This window comes from Dama dama, chromosome 10 (assembly GCF_033118175.1).
Source record: "Dama dama isolate Ldn47 chromosome 10, ASM3311817v1, whole genome shotgun sequence".
In the NCBI taxonomy this organism is placed as follows: Eukaryota; Metazoa; Chordata; class Mammalia; order Artiodactyla; family Cervidae; genus Dama; species Dama dama.
Genome location: NC_083690.1, coordinates 11,954,681 through 11,978,453, shown reverse-complemented (window position 1 = coordinate 11,978,453; position 23,773 = coordinate 11,954,681). Strand labels below are relative to the sequence as shown.

Sequence of the window (23,773 nt, the reverse complement as noted above, 5' to 3'; positions counted from 1 at the left end):
GATGATATTTACGAATGAGCTCTCGGTGACAGTGGTATTCCTAGTTCTTAATAGTCACAGGTCTTAGGGAAATCTGTGTTCTGCTGACTGCTCTCACTTTATTTTTCCTACCAGTATCACTGTATTTACTCTGTAAAATAAAAATGCAAATAACCACAAGAGGTATTACTTGAATGCTGTATAACTGGATGGCCTGGTTAGTGGAATAATTGTCTTCGGACACTGCAGAGCTAGTGAGTGATGGCTGAGATTAGCTGCCAGTATCGGTGAGAAGTAAACGTCAGAGGTTTTCTCTGACCTTGTTTATTGGAGGCGTCTGCAGTTTCTGTCCTGCTTCCCAAGGGCTGACAAGGAGGTCTCCTGGGTGTCAGGCAGAGGAGAGTAGGATATGTCATATTGAGGGGGCCAGAGACTTGCACTGCAGAGATAAAGTGCTCGGCTGTGTTAAAAGCAGATACTCTGAATAAGTGAATCTGTTGACATTTTCTCATAAGAAAGTGTTCCATATTCCAGTTCCATACTTATGCTCTTTTAAAAAGTTTTGAGACAGAAAGCTTGATAACATCTCATGTCTTTGGGGCTTATAGTCAATTTGAATAGGAGCAAATTAATCTCATTTAAAAACTATATTACTCAGCATTAGCATGGATAATAATATTGATTGTGCTTAAATGTAAAAATTAGGCCGTTTTACCCAGTGTGCTCTGTCTTAAAGCACATTCATGTATTTTTTACACAGCTGTGCAATCATATTGCTTCTGGGAAAAAATGTCAGTATGTTGGAAACTGTTCCTTTGCTCACAGTCCTGAGGAACGAGAAGTGTGGACCTACATGAAGGAGAACGGGAGTAAGTTGATGATTAACCATGGCCTTGACACCCACGGAATCCAGCTCGCCTGGAAGTCCCTTTCCTCCCTGTAAATTGCCAGCTTACAGGGAACACAGAAGGCAGTCTGTGCTCTAAACCATTATCTCATTTTATCAGTGAAGCAGAGTCTGACCACAAGTTGTGTTTGCTTAGGTCAAATTTGGATACAAAAACATAGGTCAGCATCCTCTGACATCACAGGCGTGTCCCTGAGTCACTGGGGAAGTTCAGTCCCTCCACGAGTGCTCGGGTCAGATCATCTGCTCCTGGTGTGAAGAGTCAGCCCTGAATTCATCAGGTTGGAACTGGAGGTTTCGTCCGGGAACTCTTATGGGTAGAACAGGCCCAGACGCAAAGGCCCAAGGAGAGAATGTTTGTCTTGGTCAGGCGTCAGTTTTACTGTGAGAGCCTTGGAGAGAAGCCTCAGGCAACCTTTCACTTCTGACCAGAAAAGGTTTTGCTACCAGGATCATTGTTCTTCAGTTTTAAGTAAACTGATCAAAATTTACTGATGGCTTAAGATCTGCAATCTGAGGATTACAAGAACCAATCTGATTTAAGCACATCACCTATCGTATTTCAGCCACGTAAACATTCAGTGACTTGTGTGAGTGGGACTCCTTGCTTGGAGTGAGGACTCGAGGTTGGACTTCCTGAAGGTATCCTTGCAAATCAGGGCTCTTGCAGCACTTCCTACTACCACCTGCCTGAAGGAAGAAGGATTTCCTATTTTTATCTCTAATCTTAGCTGGAGGTATATTGTTAGAAACACTTGAGCAGACAGTAGTGCTGGGTTTTGACCAGATCCTCATTTCCGGCTTTTTTTTTTTTTTTTAAACTCAGTGCCTCTCAGCTGGGGATGAGTTTTGCCACCCACACCCCTCTCCCCTTGGGGACAGGTGGTAGCGTCTGGGCCTTTCATTGTCATGACTCGTGGGGCAGTATTACTGGCAGCTAGCGGGCACAGGCCAGGGAGATTGTTAAACGTCGTACATGCACAAGGCTTATCCAGCAGCAAAGAGTTGTCCGGCTCAGCACACAGGCGGTGCTGAGGCTGAGAAACCTTAGTTTTATCAGTAGATGGTAAGGCCGGATATACTTGTTCCTACTGTAAGCAGCAGCTTGCAGCCACAGCCCAGGACCTGGTCATCACCGTGCTGTTGTAAATTGCACCCCTGCGTGTCTGTCCTCTGGGACAGTAGCTGGACTGACGGAGCCCCATCAGGGTCAGAATCTTGGTCCCTATAGTAGGTTTCTCACCTTTCTCAGTAAACAGTGAGGAGCTGCATAAGTTGCCTGTATGTTTACGGCACTGATAACGAGTGTTTGACGTGGGCCATTGTGAAGCTGTGGCTTTCCTTTTCAGCAATGCCCTTGAAATGGCTTCTGAATTTTATTTTTTGACTGCATCGTGCAGCATGTGGGATCTTAGTTCCCTGACCAGGGATCAAGCTTGTGTCCCCTGTAGTGGAGGCTCAGAATCTTAACCACTGGACCACCAGGGAAGTCTTGGGTTTCTGAATTTTAAACACCTACAACGTGTCTTGTAAATGCAGGGAGAAGTTCATCAATCTTGAAAATTAATGTTTGTCTGTGTCCTAACGGACCTGAATTTGGTTCTTACCCTGAGCGTCTGGAACTGGCCCGTCTCTCGTGTCTAATAGATGATCAGTCTCTGTTTGCTTCTTGATTTTCTTTTGAAAATTACGCCAACTGATGCAAAAAGAATGCATGCTCTTGTATTTAAATGGTGTCTTTAAATATTTGCCACTGAAAGGAGTTCATTTTTCTTTAGTACAAGATATGGAGCAGTTTTATGAACTCTGGCTAAAGAGCCAAAAAAATGAAAAAAGTGATGATGCAGCCAGTCAGTCCAGCAAAGAGAATGGAAAGCAAATCCACATGCCGACGGATTACGCGGAAGTTACTGTAAGTACCGCAGGTTGGTTCCCTTGCCTGTGCTTCCAGGCCTTTCTTTTCTTTCCCACCTTCTCCCAAACCTGGCTCCCTCTCTCCCAGCTGGCCTACCCGCCTCCCTCCCGGTGTCTTCATCTTCTCTTTGCGCTGGCTCCCTGCTGTGAGTCTAAGCCTCTCTGTCCTAAAAACTCCTTTCCTGCCTCCTTTTTCTGACTCTGGAAGCAGGAGCTGGTGAGTCACTAGCCTGAGACCCTGGGTAGCTTACTGAACGCCTCTGTGAGAGAGATGCGAAGTGTGATGAGCCTGTGGGTGTATCCCACTGCTGGGCCACGGCAGGTGTTCAGGAACCGGGGGCTCCCCACCCCCAGGTCATCCTTGGATGGGATGCTATGCAGCATGTGGGATCCCCAGCCAAGGATTGAACCCATGCCCCCTGCACTGGAGTCTTAACCTCTAGACCATCCCGGAAGTGCCCACCCTGCCCCAAGTCTTCTTGTTCCCTTATCCCCCTGCGGTCTGACCTCTGTCTCTGGGTTCCACCCACACATAAGTCACCTGTGGTGTTCCACTGGGCTTTCTTTAACATGTTTCAGAAAAGTAAAGGGGTTAATATAAAGAGTATCTTGAGCCAACCATCCCCACTCAACTGATGTTAACAGTTTGCCGTGTTTGCTTCTGTTGGGTAAATAAAACGTCACAGATGAGGTTGGAACCCCAGTTGTCACTCTTCCCAGAGGGACCAGATCCAGTGTGTCTTTTTCCAGGCCGTGTCTCCATATCTTGGACTGTCGATTGCTAATCTGTAGTTCTGCCCAGCGTGGTTTTTTAAACTGACGCAGACGTACGCGTTAACTCTGCTCCTTGTCTCCAGTTTGTTTTTTTGGCCTCTCTCTGAATTCAATCAGTCAGACCCAGGTCGGGGACGTGTCTCCGCTCATCATGAGCCCTGTGGACTCTGCCCTCCCTGCCCGGGCTCAGCACAGAGTGCCTCGTCACCTTTTCTTAAGTACTGCTGGGGTTTCCAGAGCAGGGTCACCCCGACTTGCTGGGTTGTGAGAGTCACCTGTCTCTGTGAGCCTGTTCTCTCTACCCCCTTCCCCCCCACTCCCCAGCACTACACAGCATGTGAGGTCCTGGTTCCCCCACCAGGGATCAAACCCACATCCCCTGCATTGGAAGCACAGTCATAACCACTGAGCCGCCGGGGAAATCCCTCTGTAAACCTGTTCTTACCCAGCGTCACACCGGATTCTGACCCAGGGCACTTAGAAAGTACTGCTCAAACACCCCACGCTTGCATCTGTGGCAGCACAGGGTTCCTAATAAAGTTTGTGGGTCTGTGCCCCCGGGGCGGCGTCTTCCCAGCACGGGTACTTCCCCGGCCCCCGGCACAAGTCCTGGCCCACAGTAGGGGCTCAGTTCATGTGCGAGAGTGGAGTTACTGCTCCTTGATCTTGCACAGCAGGCGAGCCCTGGGCTTTCGCAGCCTCTCTGATTTTCCTCATGGTATTTATCCTCCCCAGGACCCTGGTTTGAACCTGGCCCCCCATCCTCTCGACAGACACCCTTGTTGGCAAACTGACTTCTTGCCAGAGAGTGCCTGGACCCCCGGCCCAGCCCACTGCCCAGGCTCTCTGCTTCCTACGTGCTGGGGGGACCCTTGGCCCATCTCTTCCCGCTGGACGGGCTCCCCAAGAATAGAATGTGGGCCTTAGGTAGAGTTGTTTGTAGTCAGTCTGGGACCTGAACACGGGTGACCCATCAGGGCCCCCCTAGACAGCAGCTGCTGACGCGATGCGCGTCTTCTTTGCGCTGCAGGTGGACTTTCACTGCTGGATGTGCGGGAAGAACTGCAACAGTGAGAAGCAGTGGCAGGGCCACATCTCCTCCGAGAAGCACAAAGAGAAGGTCTTCCACACCGAAGACGACCAGTACTGCTGGCAGCACCGCTTTCCCACGGGGTATTTTAGTATTTGTGATAGGTATGTGGGTCTCTGCAGCTCCCCACGTGAACTCTGCCGATTGGGCTTGAATTGCACAGTCATTGTATCAGTAGACGGGGTGCAGGCTGAGTCGCTTCCGTTGTCAGACTCTGTGCAACCCCATGGACTGTAGCCCTCCAGGCCCCTCTGTCCATGGGATTCTCCAGGCAAGAATATTGGAGGGGGTTGCCATTTCCTTCTCCAGGGGATCTTCCCGACCCAGGGATCGAACCCACGTCACTCCCTCTCCTGCTGTGGCAGGCAGATTCTTTGCCACTGAGAGCTCCTGGGATGCAGGAGACAGGGTACCTGGTGGCAGAGTCTTCTAATCCTGGATGTTGGCATTTGGGCTCAGAGTTTTAGTTGCTCCTTGAACATTTCCTTCACTCACCTGTGTTACCTGAAAAGATTCACTAGTTTGCCTGCACTGGAGTGAAACATCTTAAGATAACCAAATAGGGAAGTAAGTTCATTCAGGCTTGCCCAGATGGTCTGTGAGCCGGCAGTGAGGATCCTCTGACTCTTCACAGCCCTCTTTTCGTAGTAGATGTAAGTGCAGTTAGAAAATTTTTCAGTGAAAAGCTGCGTAATTTTGAATTGCTCCTTATTTTGTCGTTGCTGTTTCTGTTTGATTTCCCCATTTAGATCCATGTGATATGTAGAATTATTGAAGATATTTTCTACTTCCTGTCCCCTCTGACTTCTTTCTACTGCATCAGGAAGGAGTGGAGTGTTTTTTTTCCCCCTGGCAATCAGTCTTTTTCATTAACTAGTGCATTTAAATAGTTTAAGGTACTCCATTCTCTATTCTAGATGCCAAGGCAATAAAATACTCATTTTTATTATACTCCAATATAAAAGTTTTAAAAATACTCATTTTTCTAGGATTATGAGTTTGAGCTAAAAGTTTAACACAAACCATAAAGGTAGTGAAGAGCACATTTTAAAGATTGTTATAAGCATCGGGTGGACACTTACCAAGCTGACTTGTCCTAACAGGTATATGAATGGTACCTGCACGGAAGGAAGCAGCTGTAAATTTGCACACGGCAACGCTGAACTTCATGAATGGGAAGAGAGAAGAGACGCCCTAAAGATGAAGCTCAACAAAGCACGAAAAGATCACTTAATTGCCCCCAACGATAATGACTTTGGAAAATATAGTTTTTTGTTTAAAGATTTAAACTAATATGCTGGCTTTTATGTATGTTACCTAATCAGGGCATTGACCAGAAAAATTGAAAGTGTTCTAAGGCACGTAGCAGAGGAGCTGCAGGTTTTCTGCTTGTATTGGCGTCTCGTCCCTCCTGAGCAGCAACCCACAGTAGGTAGGAAAACGGGCTGTTGGACAGGTCTGGCCAGGCTCTCAGGGCGTCACGTGGTGAAGTGACCGCTACTGGTTGCCATCTGTTGAACAGACTTTTGGATGAATTGTGTTGGGGAAGAGGTGATGTCTAGGATGACTCCTTGAGTTGGTCCTTCAGATAAGAACCACGATGGTGAGAGAGAAACACTGTACTAGGATCAGAACACATGATGGATGAAATTCTTCACGTGTTTTTAAGAGGAACGAATTTGTCTAATAAAGTTTGCTACTTATCTGTACGTAGGTTGCTAAAAAGGATTTTCTTAACTCAGATTTTAAGCCAAATAACCATTTAACACTAGTATATGTTAAATGGGGTATTTTTCTGTATTTGTATGTTTCACTATAATAAGGGAACTGAGGATAATGTGCATTGAGACTATTTTGAAAAATAATCAGTTGACTCAAATTTTATTTCTTGGTCTTTTGCTGTTTAAATGATGATTTTGAAAGATTAAACTTGTACTGTTGGTATTGTGTAGTGTATGGACCAATATTGCCTGTAATAAAGATTTTATATATAGATGTCTTTCATTTTGTGGTGTGGTCCTTGCCTCACAAAGAATTGTTAAAACTGGGTACTAAAATCACAAGGTTAGGTCTTTTTTTTTTCTGGCCACTCCGTGCAGCTTGTGGGATCCCAGTTCCCCAACCAGCGAACCTGGGCCCTTGGCAGTGGAAGCATGAAACCCTAACCATTGGGTCACCAGGGAATTCCCTAGATTTTTTAAAAACACTTTTCTTTAAGCAATTAATGACAGAAGGTAAATTAGAGCAACACGGCAGCAACTGCCGCTCTGTCCCACTCTCTTGAGATTCCGATTGCTAAAAGGCTTCTCTTACTGACTGACATGCTAACCCCTCTATGAGCTCTTCTGTGGTTTCATTTAGATGAACACTCAGCAAGGGGACACATGGTCAGCTAGGACGTTGGCTGTGGGACTCCACAGAGATAGCCGTCTAGGGTCGTTGTGGTTGTTGAAAGACCGCTGAAGACATGGTCAGCGCAGACAGAAAGACACTGTTGTCATTCTGCTAAGTCTCCCTAGTCTGACGGCCTTCATGACGTTTTTCTTTTCCATCCTTCCAGACTTCTTTTGTGCTCTTTCCAGGGAGAATAGATGTTAAAAAAAGATATCTCTGGTGCTCTGTTTCAACCTGCAGTTTAAAAAGTTGGTTGTTTTAACCTTGGAAATCTAGGCTTGAAACCTAGTTTGGAATCCTCTGACTGGTCAAGAGGAGAATTTTTTTGATTTTCACACCCCACCTCAAAATTTTCTGTGCCTCGGCTCTCTTGCAGTTCTCTGCTCTGAACCATCCCACTTCTGCCTAAGTCATCCAGTTTGTTGCTCTGGTTTCCACCTCAGAACCCTGCAGGCCATAGCCTTGGTCTCAGCACCAGGATTTACGGTTGTTCAGTCACTAAGTCATATCCGACTCTCTGACCCCACGGACTGCAGTGCACCAGGCTCCCCTGTCCTTCACTGTCTGACGGAGTTTGCCCAGAAACATGTCCATTGAGTCGGTGATGCTCTCTAACCATCTCACCCTCTGCTGCCCCCTTCTCTTTTGACTTTTTTCCAGCATCAGGGTTTTTGCCAGCGAGTCAGCTTTTTGCATCAGGTAGCCAAATTACTGAAGTTTCAGCTTCGGTCCTTCCAGCATCAGTGAATATTCAGCATCAGGAAATCAGTCTAATTACACCATGATGAAGTCACATCCCCATCCTAGATATGAAGAGAAGAGAGTGGTAGTGGGGTGAGGGGAGGTAAGGAAAATAAGGTATAAAAGAGCAAAACTGCAATATTAACAGCATTGGGAACTAATAAATCAATGTGTCTACTTGGACAGGTTTATCTGCCTACCTCCTCCAAAGTGGATTTTTTCTTTGTTTCAGTGTTTAACAAATGGAGATACAATTTTAAAACCCCCAAATGTTACCATTTTAAAGTAAAAATCCATGGCTTTAGTAGAATCCAAATGTGCTACAATCACAATGAAAAAGTGTTTTACTCCCTAAAAATAAAACCCACACCCTCTTCTGCCCACTCCCCCTGATTTTCAAGCTGTCAGTCAAGTCAAGTCGCTCAGTTGTGTCCTACTCTTTGCGACCCCATGGACTGTAGCCTACCAGGCTCCTCTGTCCATGGGATTTTCCAGGCAAGAGTACTGGAGTGGGGTGCCATTGCCTTCAGGGGATCTTCCTGACCCAGGGATCGAACCCGGGTCTCCAGCATTGCAGACAAGATGCTTTACCGTCTGAGCCACCAGGCAAGCTGTAGGTGACCACTAATCTGCTTTCCTTCTTATTTAAAAAAAAAATTTATTTATTTATTTGGCTGCCAGGTTGTGGCATGTGGGATCTAGTTCCCTGACCAGGGATTGAACCCAGGCCCCCTGCATCTTGAGCTCAGAGTCTTGTCTAGGGTTGTCTTAGACAAGGACAGGGAAGTCCCTAATCTGCTTTCTGCCTTTGCTAGACGTTGCATGTACGTGGAGTTATAGAATATGTGGCCTTTTCTGACAGGCTTCTTTTATTGAGTGTAATGTTTAAGAGGGCAGCAGAGGATGAGATGATTGGATGGCATCACTGACACCATAGACATGAGTTTGCACAAACCCCAGGAGATAGTGAAGGGCGGGGAAGCCTGGCGTGCTGCACTCTGTGGAGGGCATGACTTAGTGACTGAACAATAACAGTGTTTTCAAGGTTCATCTGCGCTGTAGCATGTCATCAGTATTTCATTCCTTTTAACTGCTGCATCATCCTTCATTGTACAGATCTGTTACATTTTGTTTACCCATTCCTCTGTTGATGGGCATTCAGCTTGTTTCCTCCTCCTGGCTCCTGTGAATAGGAACATTCATGTGTAAATTGTGTTGTCTGCAATGAGCTGGTCCCATCAGTCCTGAAGAGGTGTTGGGAGGTGGCAGGTAGATTTTCCCCTGCCCAGTTCTTCCACCTGTGTTGGATGTGCCTGGACAGTAGGCCGGGGCTGGAAGTGCTCACCCCTCTCCATCATCCTCAGCCTTCGTGGGTCTGCTCTTTGAGGGCTGTTTGCCTTTGACTGAGTTCCAGTGATCCCCACTGGGAAACCGAAGGACAGCATGTTCCCTGGGCAGTTAGTGCGGATTCAAACACTCCTTAATTGACCTGCAGAGATGAGAATATGGGTTTCCTGTCAGTACTTGTTGCAAGGGAACAAGGAGTGCCAATTCACGGGAAGACAACTCTTCGATCTTGATATAGTCTCTAAGAAACAGCACCATTGTCCAGCTTTACCTAGTAGGCTCAGGGTGTGGGCTCCCTCCTGTGTTATCTGCCAACCTGTACCTTCTGAGGCACATCCTGTTTAGTAAGTAAATGCTTCGAGGCTTTAAAAATTAACAAGCAAAACAAAAACCAAGCATTAGATGTTTTATACACACACACACACACACACACACACACACACACACAAATACACTTCTCTGGTAGCTCAGCAGTAAAGAATGTGCCTGCAATGCAGGAGACATGGGTTCAATCCCTGAGTCAGGAAGATTCCCCCCAAGAAGGAAATGGCAACCCACTCCAGTATTCTTGCCTGAGACATCCCAAGGACAGGGGAGCCTGGAAGGCTATCCATGAGGTCACAAAGAGTCGGACATGACTTAGAGACACTAAACAACAACAAATGTATACATGTTATATATATATGTATATAAGTATATATGTATATATACACACACACATATATACATATACATACAATGGAATATTAACTCAGCCATACAAAAATGAAATTTGTAGCAACTAGGATGGACCACAGTATATTATACTTAGTGAAGTAAGTCAGAAAAAGATACTATATGATATCCATTATATGTAGACTCTAAAAAGAGAATACAAATGAACCTATATACAAAACACAGATTCACAGACATAGAAAACAAATTTATGGTTACTGAAGGAGAGAGGGAGGGACAAATTAGGAGTATGGGATCAACAGACACAAACTACTATACATAAAATAGATCAGCAACAAGGATTTACTATATCTTCTACATAGTACATGGAATTACTGAATATCTTGTAATTACTATACCTTGGTGAATACCCAATATCATGTAATAACTTATAATGGAAGGTAATCCACAAAACACTGTGCTGTGCATCTGAAACTAACATAATATTGTAAATCAACTATACTTCAATTTTTAAAAAATTTTGTTGAAACTACAAGATGTAAAATATGGGTTTTCTTGTGCAAGAAACACTGACAGAATACCAAACCAGAGACTCAGATTTAAGAAAGCTGATGAAGGGACAAAGTAGAATAAAATATTTGAAGCAAGTGATAGCATTGCTTTCTGAGTTACCATAGTAACTCATTTTTAAAAATAAGCAAATTTGGCTTAGAAACAATAGTAAGGAGACAGTTAAAAAGACAGAATTATAAAATTTGGGGCAGGGGAAAAGTTGTGATTATTTGCACACACACATAAAGAGCTCTAATTTTAAAAAAATTAACAAGGAATTATTTCTCTCCAATTCTAAGACAGGATTAATACCTGGGGAAAATATATGTCCCAGGTGCCACAGTGGTTAAGAATCTACCTGCCAACATGGAGACAAAAGAGACATGGATTTGATCCTTGGGTTGGGAAGATCCCCTGGAGGAGGAAATGGCAACCCACTCCAGTGTTCTTGCCTGGAAAATTCCATGGGCAGAAGAACCTGGCAGGCTACAGGCCATGGGGCTGCAAAGAGTCAGACACGACTGAGCACATGCACAAAGAAAGATATATATGTAATCTCCCTGCCGCCTATGCAAATGCCACCACCTTGATCATGGTATGAAAAGTGGCCATAAAAGCATAGATACTGGTTTTCATGGACTAGTTAAGGGTGACACAATGACTGAACAACAAGAACAAGCCTTGAAGAGGAAGAGCAGTGCAGCCTGGCCCAGATGGCCTGGTGTCATCTGAAATGAATTTCCCATTGTCCATCATTGCTGGAGCAGCAATGTCTGGAAAGAGAGGGGTAAAGGAAACATACTTTGGTCTCCTGGCTTGTAAGACACCACCCTGCACGGTCATAAGATATAGAGGGTCTCATGAAATAGCCCACAGGCAACAAAAGCACTTTGAACTTTATAAAGGCCTGTGCAAAAGACAGGTGTCTTATGAAAGAGTAGGGTGGATTCTGCCCTAGTGGCCTGCAGTGAATGAGTACCCATGACTTTGGACTGTATTTGTTTTTGTTAGCAATATACCTTGTTAACTCAGATCTAAATAAATCAAGAGAACTAGAAATGATAAGTAAAGTTAATATCTTTTTAAAAAACTAGAAATGCATTTAAAAAAATTTTCTGCTTCCAACAATATTATATAAAACAATAACATAACACCCTATTACTGGGTTTGTAGTAGATTAAAAAAGAGCAATACCAGCATAAAAATGGGAGGAGGAAATGGAGCTATATTGGAGCAGTTTCCATATCTTACTGGAATTAAGTTAGTGTAAATCTGAAGTAGATTCAGAAAAAATGTATACTGTAATCTCTGAAGGGCTTCCCTGGTGGCTCAGATGGTAAAGAATCTGCCTGCAATGGGGGAGACCCAGGTTGGATTTCTGGGTCAGGAAGATCCCCTGGAGAAGGGAATGGCCACCCACTACAGAGAATTGCCTAGAGAATTCCAAAGACAGAGGACCATGGTGGGCTACAGTCAGTGGGGTCACAGAGAGTTGGACACGACTGAGCAACTAACACACAATCCCTAAATGCTGCCGCTAAGAATATAAACTGGAAAAAATAAGTTTTAAATCATTAAAGGAATTAACAGTGTTTTAGAAAAGAGCCACTTAACATAAAGGAAGGAAGTAAAGAGCAAAAAAATTGGGATTGTGAGAGGAGGTACTTCCCCGGTGGCCCAGTGGCTAAGACTGCACTTTCAATGCAGGAGGGCCAGGTTCATCCCTGGTCATGGAACTAGATCCCATATGCTGCAACTAAGATCTGGTGCAGCCAAAAAAAACCAATATTAAAAAAAAAAAAAAAAGATGTGAGATATACAAACCAAAGAGCGAAATGGCATGCGAACATGAGCAACCAACACGTTGAGCCTCCGTGGTTAACAAACTGAATGCTCCGGGCCACTCAGGAAGGTGGCCATTCCTAGAACCCTTTATCTCCCTGGAAACCTTGCACCGGGGTTAGCACGCTGGCTTGTGGCATAAGAGACTTCTCATCTTCTGGGATTTTTGTGTGTGTTTGTTTTTTTGTTTTTCTGTGGCATCATATTGCCTTAGTTCTCTCCGCGTTTTCTTTCCAGGTCTGTAGTTACTGACAGCGTAAGTCTAGTCTTCCGCTTTGGCCCCAGCGGTTGGGTAATTACGGACATTCTCTTAGCTCCAGGTACACGCGTCCCAGGTATACAATCCCTTTCTGTCACTTTCAAATCACATTTCATCCTTCTCCGACTTGTCGTTTTTAATCACAAAAACTTATTTAGAAATGACCTAACGTTTAGAACATCTGGGGCAACCCCTGTGGCTCAGCTGGTCAAGAATCCGACTGCAATGTGGAGAGACCTGGGTTCGATCCCTGGGTTGGGAAGATCCTCTGGAGAAGGGAAAGGCTACCCACTCCAGTATCCTGGCCTGGAGAATTCAAAGGGCTGCATAGTCCATGGGGTCGCGTAGAGTCGGACACGACTGAGCAACTTTCACTTTCATTAACATTTAGAGTCAGAGAGCATTTAGAGTCGGCAGAGGATCGCTGGAGCGGCTTGTTAACCAATCTGCTTTCCAGTCTACTCCCCTATTAGCCTTGTGGACGCGGTCAAGGGGCTTTTCCAAGCCTCGGCTTTCCCATCTCTAAAGTGAGTACAGGATGCACAGACCGTTTTCCCAGGGCTGTGGTGTAGGGACGTGGTACCGCGGCGCACAGCACTTCACTGTGCAGGAAATGGACACTGGGAAAGAACAGTCCCAAAGACTTATTGAGCACTCATGATGGGCCCAGCAGTTTCCATCAAGGACCTCAGTTAACCTTCAAAGCATCTCCGTGAGGTCGGTATGCAATTCCACAGATGTGTCGCTGACACGACTGCTGCCACAGCTCTTTTATTTTACTTTTTTTCATCACAGCTCTTTTAAACTCCCGGAGCCAGATGGGGGCTCTCCGCAGCTGCTACTCTCCGGGGCTGCTTTAGGGTAGCGCTCGATTCAACCCGCGGTAGGAGCAGCGGGACACCGAGCGCCGGCGCCTGCGCAGACTCAGTGGACGGACGGGCGAAAACGGGGCGAGCACTCGGCAACGGCGGCGTGCGCGCAGACTCCAGGGACGGGGCGGGGCCTGTGGGACTAACACGCCTCCGCGGCGGCGCTGGCGGGGGGTGGGGCCGCGCAGAGGCCACGAGCGAGGGGGGCGTGGCCACGAGGGCGGGGCTTCCGGGTGGTGTCCGGCTCCGCCCTCTGCGCGGAGGGGGCGGGAGCCGCGGCGGCGGCCGGGCTGACGTGGAGGTTCGGGGTTAGCGGGCGCGGCCAGCTGCGGGATTGGGGAGCGACGGGCCGGGCCGGGCCGGGCCTTCGGGCCCTTGGCGGCGGCGGCGGTATAAAGCCGGCGACGGGGAGCATGTAATGTCGGAATGCGGAGGCCGCGGCGGCGGCGGCAGCAGCAGCAGCGACGACGCCGAGGACGAGGGCGGCGGCGGCGGCCCCGCGGGCTCCGGCTCCCTCAGCCCGGCCCCGGCTGCGTCCTCGGAGGGCCGGCTCCGCCGCGGGCTGCGCGGCGCCTCTCTCATGGCGCGCCGGCGGCCCGAGTTGCTCTGCGGGGCCGTGGCACTCGGCTGCGCGCTGCTCCTCGCCCTCAAGTTTACCTGCAGGTGAGGCGGCCCGCACCCCACCCCGGCCCCGGCCCCGGCCCGGCGCCCCTTGGCCCGGCCGGCGGCACGTGGCCGGCTTGGGGACCTCAGAGTCGAGGGTCGAAGCGGCCTCCGGAAGTCGGGCCTGACTTTGCCCCGGCTGGTGGACTTGACTCTCCTGCCTGCCGCATGCGGCCCTGCCCGCCGCTTTCCCTTCTCGCCGGCCAGCGAGCCCTCAGGCGAGGCTCTGAGGTGCTGCCCGGCGCCCTTTCCTCCCATTTTCGTACGGAGGAAAGGTGGGCCAGGTTCTCATGTGCTTGTCACCTGTTGAGATTTCTTGGGGGTGCACCTGTCACTTCTGCCCATGCTTGTAGGGTCCTCATTTATCACCCATTTTATTTCCCTATGCCTCGGGTAGGCGTAGACTACCATTAGCGTCCCGGACGTTGAGAATTCATGCACTCATGGATCTAACGATTATTTATCCGCACCTACTGTATGCGGACGGCTCCTCGAGGGTGAGTGATGAATATCAGAAGTCCCTGTTCTCCATTCCAGGGGGTGGTGTACAGGCAGTAAACGAGTAACCTTAACATAATTTTAGAGGGTTTCAGTAAGTGCTGTGCAGCGAGTAGAAGCGATGAGGGTGGGGCCTAAAGACCTCCCCCGGGGAGCTACATAAGAGAATCACCCGAGAAGGGGAAGGGGCCAGCACTGGGGAGATCCGGGGGGAAATGTCCAGGGAAGAGCAAACAGCAGGTGCAGAGGTCCTGGGGCAGGACAAGGCTGGTGGACTGGTGTTTTCCTGAAACTGGAAGAAAGGCCTGAGTAGGCTGGACCTAGTGGGTGGGGTGGGGGAGGGAAAGACAGTTAATGTGTCTTGCTTTGGAAAAGGACACAGATACAAATTTTGCTTTGTGTTTTAGCGTGTCTAGTGTGTTTTAGTATTTTAGTGTGTCCACAGTGTGTCTCCTGGGACTCCAATTTTTTTCTAAGTCTGTGGTGCCACTGACTGGCATAGCGGGCCACTGGGAAGATTTCAACTTGAAACATTTTTATGGAGTCTGTTAAGGACAATATGTGACCCCTGTTGTCAAAGAGATGTCAAAAGATTGGAGATTTTAGTGGAAAGAAGAAATTATAATAATTATCGCTGATGAATTAGGAGATGGGGATTGACGTATATGTGCTAATATGTATAAAATAGATAATAATGAGAACCTGTTGTATAGCACAGGGAACTCAACATAATGCTCTCTGGTGACCTAAATAGACGGGAAATCCAAAAAAGAGGGGATCGTGGCTACATATGGGCTTCCCAGGTGGCTCAGTGGTAAAGACTCCACCTGCCAGTGCAAGAGATGCAGGAGATACGGGTTTGATCCCTGGGTCAGGAAGATCCCCTGGAGAAGGAAATGGCAACCCACTCCAGTATTCTTGCCTGGAAAATCTATGGACAGAGGAGCCTGGAGGGCTGCAGTCCATGGGGTCGCAGAGAGTTGGACACGACTGAGCGTGCGTGCACACAGACACGGAAGTATATGTATAGCTGATCCACTTCGCTGTATAGCAGAAACTAACACAGCACTGTAAAACAACTATACCCCAGATTAAAAAAAAGTCATATAAAAACCAAAGTAAACAAAAAACCTTTTTGAGCACTTGCCGTTGTGCCAGGTGCAGCCTGCCCGCTGGGTTTCTCAGCCTTGGTACTGTTGATATTTTGACTCAGATAATTCTTGTGGTAGGGGGCTGTCCTGTGCATGCTGAGATGTTCAACGGCATCCCTAGCCTCTACCTGCTACCTGCTCTTACCCCCCACTCCCCACAATGTGACAATAAGAAATGTCTCCAGTTGGTACCTGATGTCCTCTGGGGAACAGAGTCACCTGTTTGAGAACTACAGATTCCATGAATGCATTTATTTACTTAACACGTGACCTGAGAGTCTGTTATGGATCACTTAAGTCACCCAGTAAAGTCTGTCGAGAGATGTGCGCGCATGCACACACACACACACACACGCTGTTACCCTTACACACACACACACACACACACACACACACACACACACACACACACACACACACACACACACACACACACACACACACACACACGCTCTTACCCTTCCAGTTTACACAGGAAGGAGTGGAGCTTTGGCCATGTTGCAAAACTTGCCCCAGTTCACTTCCACCTAGTGAGTGGCTGGGCTGGAATTTGAATCCTTTATTGTCAGAAACTAGGCTCTTAACTGTGTTCTATGTCACGTCCTGCACAAGGGAATTACACAAAGTATTTTACAAGGTAGAATATGGCAATGTGGTATTCGAGTTCAGATTAGGAAGAGAGGTTCTCTCTCCTCCAAGGGTAGAGAGCTTACTTGCATCAGTTTGTCCATTTATAGCAATAAAATGTAGTGTTTTCTCTGAGAGAACGAGACTTAGTAGATAGGAAAGTCCTTTGAGATTTCAGGAAGAAGTGTAAGTCCAGTTAATGGAGCATGCTGAGCGAGATCCCACCTGCTTCAGGCAAGGAGAATGAGCCAGTGAACAGCCTGTTTGCCTATCCAGCTTCTTTCTGTGCCACAAATTTCACAGTCTTGTAATAGACTCAAATTAATTTTTTGATAATCTCCTTTGATTGAATGGTGTCATGATACTACTTTATTGTTCTACAACTGACTCTGACATTTCTGCCGCTTTTTTCCGATTTTGCTTTTAAGATCTTGTGTTAATGAGGACAGAGGCTTAAAGGAGAGTAGAACTTTTTTTAAAGTTATTTTTTATTAATAGCTCCAGACCTGAAAGAAGACAACCCCCTTTAGTGTCTTATTGCTTATTTTTTAAAAAAGAAAAAAGGTTGATTTGGGGTTGAAACACTCTTAATAATTAGTTGTGTATTTCTGAGCACTTAATCTCTGTCCTGTGGAAACACAGTGTAAACAGTGGCTGACTTTATTTTTCTGGGCTGCAAAACCACTGCAGATGGTGATTGTAGCCATGAAATTAAAAGAAGCTTACTCCTTGGAAGGAAAGTTATGACCAACCTAGACAGCATATTAAAAAGTAGAGATATTACTTTGCCAACAAAGGTCCGCCTAGTCAAGGCTATGGTTTTTCCAGTGGTCATGTATGGTTGTGAGAGTTGGACTATAAAGAAAGCTGAGCATCGAAGAATTGATACTTTTGAACTGTGGTTTTGGAGAAGACTCTTGAGAGTCCCTTGGACTGCAAGGAGATCCAACCAGTCCATCCTAAAGGAAATCAACCCTGAATATTCACTGATAGGACTGAAGCTGAAGCTGAAACTCCAATACTTTGGCCACCTGATGTGAAGGGCTGACTCATTGGAAAAGACCCTGATGCTGGGAAAGATTGAGGGCAAGAGGAGAAGGGGACGACAGAGGACGAGATGGTTGGATGGCATCACTGACTCGATGGACATGGATTTGGGTGGACTCTGGGAGTTGGTGATGGACAGGGAGGCCTAGTGTGCTGCGGTTCATGGGGTCGCAAAGAGTCGGACACAACTGAGCGACTGGACTGGACTGGACTGAACTGAACTGAACTGAACTGAATCTCTGTCTTAGCTGCCTTTCTATGCATTGAATGTCCATGACTTCATCCTTCCCATTTACCCTGCATTGTGGGTGTGTTTTAGTGGGGAAAAGTTATAAGTATGTCTTTGGGTGTCTGTCTGTTATCTCTGTTGTTCAGTCGCTCAGTCGTCTCTGACTTTTTGGGACCCCATGGACTGCAGCACGCCAGGCTTCCCTGTCCCCCATTATCTTTCTATGTGTATATATTCATTTTCCTTTGTTTTGTAAGCTCAAAGCTGCCTCAGATCCTTTTTGGACGGAGGTATAGAGCGTGAGTCTCATATAAAAATTGGGAGTTGCGACAGGACTTCCTTGTTTGCAACCAGTTCTTTGAGTTTTTTGGTAGCTGAGACTTTGGCTTCAAAGCTGCAGGAAATCTTTCATCTCCTATAGTTTCTCAAAAACAGTAGCAAGTTCAGGAGTTAAATGGCAACTCATGAATGCTTCTGTTGGGGCAGAGGCATTATGGGTTTCTCTGACCCGGTTAATGTTTGCTTTTTGACGGGCCACGGGCCTGTCTGGCTCGTTTACTTGAGGAGCTGGCTCATCAGCAGTACTAGGTTGATGATTGTCCTTTGTTTGATTTGTCACAGACCTGCATTTTCCCTCCGTTTGCGTAATTAACTCTGACCACCAAATTTGAAGAGGAGAAAAATAATACCTCCAAAGACTTTTGGACTTGCCGAGAATGTGTCAGCTTGCCTCAGGGCCTTCCCTCTGGGTGACTGCCTTCCTGTCACTCACATCTCAGCTTAAAAGACACCACCCTGAGCACCACCCTATGGAGGAGCTTTCAGGTGCCTTGCCGCATCTCCGTGTTGAATTCTCCAGCGAGCATGATCATTTTGTATGGTTTTATGTCTGTTTACAATTTTGCTTGTTTGCATGTCTTCTTCCCTGAGAAAGGAAGCCCCTTGAGAACAGGTCGCTGCTCCTGTAGCCTTAGTTCCGAGACAGCAGTGCCTGAAGCCCAGTAACATTTGCTCAGTGAACTTTTTTTTTTGAATTATTGTGTAAGTGACTGAGTTTTTGGGGTTATGAAGATGTTTTACTTAGACAAAGCTCCCTGATTGCAGAGTTAAAATATTAGCGTGAGTGCCTAAATAGGAGATTTGCTCTGACTTTTTAACTTTATGATGTTAATAATTTTTGGTTAAAATGAGGAAGCAATATATTTGAAACTGTCTTAATTCAGGAAGCTGACACCTTCTAGATGTAGAGAAGGGTTTGTACTCTTTTCCTTAAACTAAATGACCCAAGGCTCTTAAGAGTAGCTTTGGCCTTGAGTATTTGTAGGATTTCTTTTTTTGATTTGTGCATTTGTAATCGAAGGACGATTGCTGTACAGTATTGTGTTGGCTTCTGCCGTACGTTAGCATGAATCAGCCACAGGTACACACATGTCCCCTCCCTCCGCAGCCTCCCTCCCACCTCCCACCCATCCCACCCCTCTTGGTTGTCACAGAGCCCTGGGTTGAGCTCCCTGCATCACACAGCAGATTCACACTGGCTATCTGTTTTACATACGGTAATACAGGTTTCAGTGCTACTATCTCAATTCATCTCACCCTCTCTTTCCCCCACTGTGTTCACAAGTCTGGTCTCTGTGTCTGTGTCTCCATTGCTGTCTTGCAAACAGGTTCATCAGTACCATCTTTCTAGATTCCATATATATGTGTTAATATGTAGTATTTGTTTTTCTCTTTCTGACTCTGTATTATAGGCTCAAGGTTCATCCACCTCATTAGAACTGACTCAAATGCATTCCTTTTTATCGCTGAATAATATTCCATTATATTACACTATAACTTCTTTACCCATGCATCCTTCAGTGGACATCTAGGTTGCTTCTGTGTCCCATTACTGGGCATATGCCCTTGAGAGATCATAGCTGAAAAAGACACATGTATCCCAGTGTTCATTGCAGCACTATTTACAATATCTAGGACATGGAGGGGCTTCTCATAGCTCAGCTGGTAAAGAATCTGCCTGAAGTGCAGGAGGCCCAGGTTTGATTCCTGGGCTGGGAAGATCCCCTGGAGAAGGAAATGGCGACCCACTCCGGTATTCTTGCCTGGAGAATGTCATGGACAGAGGAGCCTGGCAGGCTACAGTCCATAGAATCACAAGAGTCAGACTCGACTTAGCAACTAAACCACCACCAGGACATGGAAGCAACCCAGATGTCTGATTTCTTTTTTGGTTCTAAGTATCTGTCTGCTGCGTATCTCAGAGCTGGCAGCATGTTCCTACCTGTTCCTGCTTCTTGCTACTTTGCTTGTACTGAGAGACCAGATGATCAAGTTCATTTGAACACATATAAAGTTAGAACAGAATAAAATGGTCCTTAGAATCATTCCTTGTAATGCAAGTGTACTTTCTGACATTTTTGATTCAGATTAATAATATATGTCTGTATGGATTTATGTTTAATTTGCTTTCACATATATTCAAATGAGGTGAGTAGGGTAGGTTTGTTCATTTCACAGATTACTGATCTTTGCAGTCTTGGGAGCTGTTAAACAGTGAGGATTTATCAGTGAAAAAAAGAGCCAGGGTCCTTACTCTTATGGAGTTAATAAACAGGTAAATAAGTAAGCCACAGATTATGGTGAGGGCTGTTGAAAGCAACTAATAGGATTCCGAGAGAAGAAAAATTGGGAGAATCATCGGAGCAGTCCTCACCAAGGAGGTGACCATCAGCCAAACTTGTTTCTCATCAATGCTATTGTACTATAAGTTACATTCGGTAAAATTCACACATTTTACATACGTAGGTCCGTGGCTTTTGGCCCTTGTAACCACCTCCATCCTTTAATTCCTTGTCCCCAGAAACTTTCCCCAGTGCCCTCTGCAGTCTGTCTTCCTTGCCCTGCTCCCAACTCCAGACCACCGCTGATGTGGTTTATTTCATTATAGATTAGTTTTGCCTGTTATGGAACTTCATGGAAGTGCATTCATATTATATGTATTCTTTAGTGTCTGACTCCTTTCAGTGTATTTTGAAACTCATCCAGTTATAGTATGTATCGTTTTTTTTTTTTTTTTTAATTACTGAGTAACGTTTAATTGTAAGAACACACAATTAAATTAGTTTATTTGTCCTTTCACCTAATGATTTATTACAGTGTTTCTGTGCTTACTGTGTATGTGGTTTATCTTCTCCCATCCCTTTGGCTTCATGCTATGTATGTCTTTATGTTTAAATGCTTTTAGAGAGCATATGGTTGGGTTTTGCTTCATTATCCAGCCTGGCAATCTCTTCCTCTTAATTGGGTGGTTTAGTCCTTTTATATTTAATGTAATTGTTGATGTGGTTGGGTTTGTGTTTACCATCTGGCTGTTTGTTTTCCGTTTATACTTTCTGGTTTTCCTTCCTCTCTTGGTCTTTTTTCTGCTCACCTTCCCGCCTACCTACCCCCACCCCCCACCTGGTACCACATGGTCTGCTGGAATCTCAGTTTCCCAACCAGGGACCAAACCAAGGCCATCAGCAGTTTGAAAGCATGGAGTGTCAACCACTGAACATCTAGGAAATTCCCTGTTTTCGATTCATTGAATTTTCATAGGGTTCCATTTTTATTTCCTCTCTTCGTTTCTTTCTTTTCTTTTTTTTTTTATTAGTTGGAGGCTAATTACTTCACAACATTTCAGTGGGTTTTGTCATACATTGACATGAATCAGCCATGGAGTTACATGTATTCCCCATCCCTATCCCCCCTCCCACCTCCCTCTCCACCCAATTCCTCTTCTCTCTTCGTTTCTTAGCTAAGCTGCTCTAATGGTTTTATACTGTTTTAACCCAGATGTGTGGACAGCTCAAGAGTGTTCACAGGGGCCTGTTAACCTGATGGGATGCTGCTTCAGCCCAGACCTTGTTGTCTTGGCTCTGGCCACTTGTTTAGTTTTATTTTCTTTCTTCCCCTGACCTTCTGTGAATCTTAAGTACATACTTAGGAAACCTGTTTTCCAGTTAAATGGACAGTTGCTTTGCTATTCATCTTTATTAACCTTTGGATCATGGCACATACATACAAATGGAGACATCTACATTATTATTACTTTTACCTGAGTGTCCTAAGTACGGGCCAACCGCAGCTAATGAACTTAATGTGAGTGGACTGTAAGCATTTCCCATGCCTGTTAGTGGTGCCACGTATGCTCCCTCCTCTTGATTATGAGCAAACTCACTGGTGGCTCTGAAACCCTGGACGTCAGTGGCTTTTGTGGAGAGCAAGGCTGCAGAGAAATAAGGATGGAGTCTTTTGGGTGGGGGAGGCAGGAGTCTGGATTATTCAAAGACATTCTTCTTGTCTGCTCTCCACTGCCCTCCCACCCCACACCCAGGGCAGACAGTGTTAGAGAATGTTTTTAACATGTCATTTGAGTCTTGCATTCTCTCAGTCAAATCTTGCCTGCGCTTAGCACAAAGTGCTGCTTTTATCCTCCAGGCCAGTGTTTGGGGAAGTCCCTTTCCTTATTTAAGAGAAGACTTTTCTTTTAGCCTGTGTTCTCTTTCTACACAGAGCTGCTGTTAGAAGAAGATAAACTAAACAATCGTGTCTTTGCTCTTTTTTTAGTCGAGCAAAAGATGTGATAATTCCAGCAAAGCCACCTGTCAGCTTTTTCTCCTCGAGGTCTCCGGTTCTTGACCTCTTCCAGGGGCAGCTGGACTACGCAGAGCACATTCGCCGGGATTCGGAGGTGGTGCTGCTGTTCTTCTATGCTCCATGGTGTGGCCAGTCCATCGCCGCCAGGGCTGAAATTGAACAAGCAGCGAGTCGGCTTTCAGACCAGGTAAGGTGGACATTTAGCCTGACCGTCAGATGATTGGCAGTCCAGGTGCATGGCAGGTTCTGCCCACAGAGACACCTTTCCCAGATGGCTGATTTTGCCAGGGTGAAGGCCAGGGGCCTTATTTCGAGCCTAAATTGTAAAGCCCCTGTGAGCAGAGGCTTTCTGATTGTGGTTGTCATAGTTGGTTAGAGGCAGGAGCGGGAGGAGATGCCACATTGTCTCGTGATGAGGCCAGTGCTCATCTCAGGGTGCCAGACTGTCTGGTTTCAGTGGGGACACTGAAAATCCTCATTGAATATACTGTTGATATTTGCTGGTTAGTTATTTTACCTAAGAGAAATTTATGTGTCATGATTACAGTTCAACTAGGCAGACCTTTCAAATACCTAGACCATAACTACATTCAACAAATATTTAATGAATGCTGCCTTCACGCTTGGTAAGAGGAATATATAGACAATTGATACATAGGCCTTCTGTCTGACAGTGGTTTTCAATCCAGTGGATCCCAGTTGATCTTTATAAAACAAGTATTTTTTGATGTCCCTTTTTCTGTCCTCAGAAGGTATTCATAGATAATAAAACTTCCCTATACATATAGTTTCAATGTAGCCAATCTAATGCACTAATTGTAACATAAAGATAAGGGGAAAAAGAAAAGTGGTATATAATTAAGCGTGTGTTTTAGTATGTAAGTGCTGGGGTAAGTTAGATCCCTGTACCTTTATGTAGAACCACTATGAGTTATAAATGCAGGAACAGTTACAAATGCAGCCCCATAAAGTAGGATGTGTTGGCCACACAGGGGCCACGAGGGCATTGATGTCAGTGACTTGATTTTTCTAAATGGTGAACAGCTGTTGGTAAAGTTCTGAGCCAACCAAAAAGTCCTTTCTGCCCTCAATTAAACAGAAGTTGCCTTCTTGAGAAATTCAGTGAACGTAGAAGCCATGCTTTGGATTGACATATATAGAATGGAGTCGAGTTCTGAGTCGAACACTAATAAACAGGTTTCCCTCCACATCAGTGTTTGGCAGGACGTGTAAAACTGCTCTGGGTGGTGTGGAGGATCGTTCCACGTGCAGAGCGGCTTGAAGCACTGCGGGACGTCGGTGCCATGGCCCCTGCCCACCAGTGCCCTCTAGCACCCCCCGACGGATGCAGTCAGCCAAAAAGCATCCCACAGGTTTCTAAGAGGCTGCTGTCCAGACCCACTGATCTGGGGTAATTTGTGGCACAGTTGAGTTTCAGAAGTTCATTTGGACCTCTCAGTTGGATTTTCTTGGAAACAATGCTATAAATGGTGGCTAGACTTCCTGCCCAGCCTAGCAAAACCTTTTTAATTATGTTATACCCCTGAATGTGATGCTAAGTACTGTATAAATACATT

General features: G+C 45.9%; 2 protein-coding genes across 6 annotated transcripts in view; both read left to right on the top strand.

The window, feature by feature from the left end:
- The window catches only part of ZC3H7A (zinc finger CCCH-type containing 7A), a 37,661-nt gene extending 30,998 nt beyond the window's left edge, over positions 1–6,663 (top strand). For both annotated transcript variants that reach the window (XM_061152852.1, XM_061152853.1), the window contains exons 20-23: positions 740–848; positions 2,665–2,798; positions 4,605–4,768; positions 5,768–6,663. In XM_061152852.1, the coding sequence (XP_061008835.1) occupies positions 740–848; positions 2,665–2,798; positions 4,605–4,768; positions 5,768–5,957 (597 nt within the window). In that variant the 3' untranslated portion in view covers positions 5,958–6,663. The remainder of the gene's footprint in view (positions 1–739; positions 849–2,664; positions 2,799–4,604; positions 4,769–5,767) is intronic.
- Positions 6,664–13,677: 7,014 nt separating this feature from the next.
- The window catches only part of TXNDC11 (thioredoxin domain containing 11), a 59,905-nt gene continuing 49,809 nt past the window's right edge, over positions 13,678–23,773 (top strand). The window contains exons 1-2 of one of the 4 annotated variants that reach the window (XM_061152845.1): positions 13,678–14,006; positions 22,167–22,383. In XM_061152845.1, coding sequence (XP_061008828.1) covers positions 13,762–14,006; positions 22,167–22,383 — 462 coding nt within the window. In that variant the 5' untranslated portion in view covers positions 13,678–13,761. Of the gene's footprint in view, positions 14,007–18,179; positions 18,384–18,407; positions 18,434–22,166; positions 22,384–23,773 lie in introns of those variants that run through there. The other 3 variants (XM_061152847.1, XM_061152849.1, XM_061152846.1) reach the window with 3 other exon arrangements.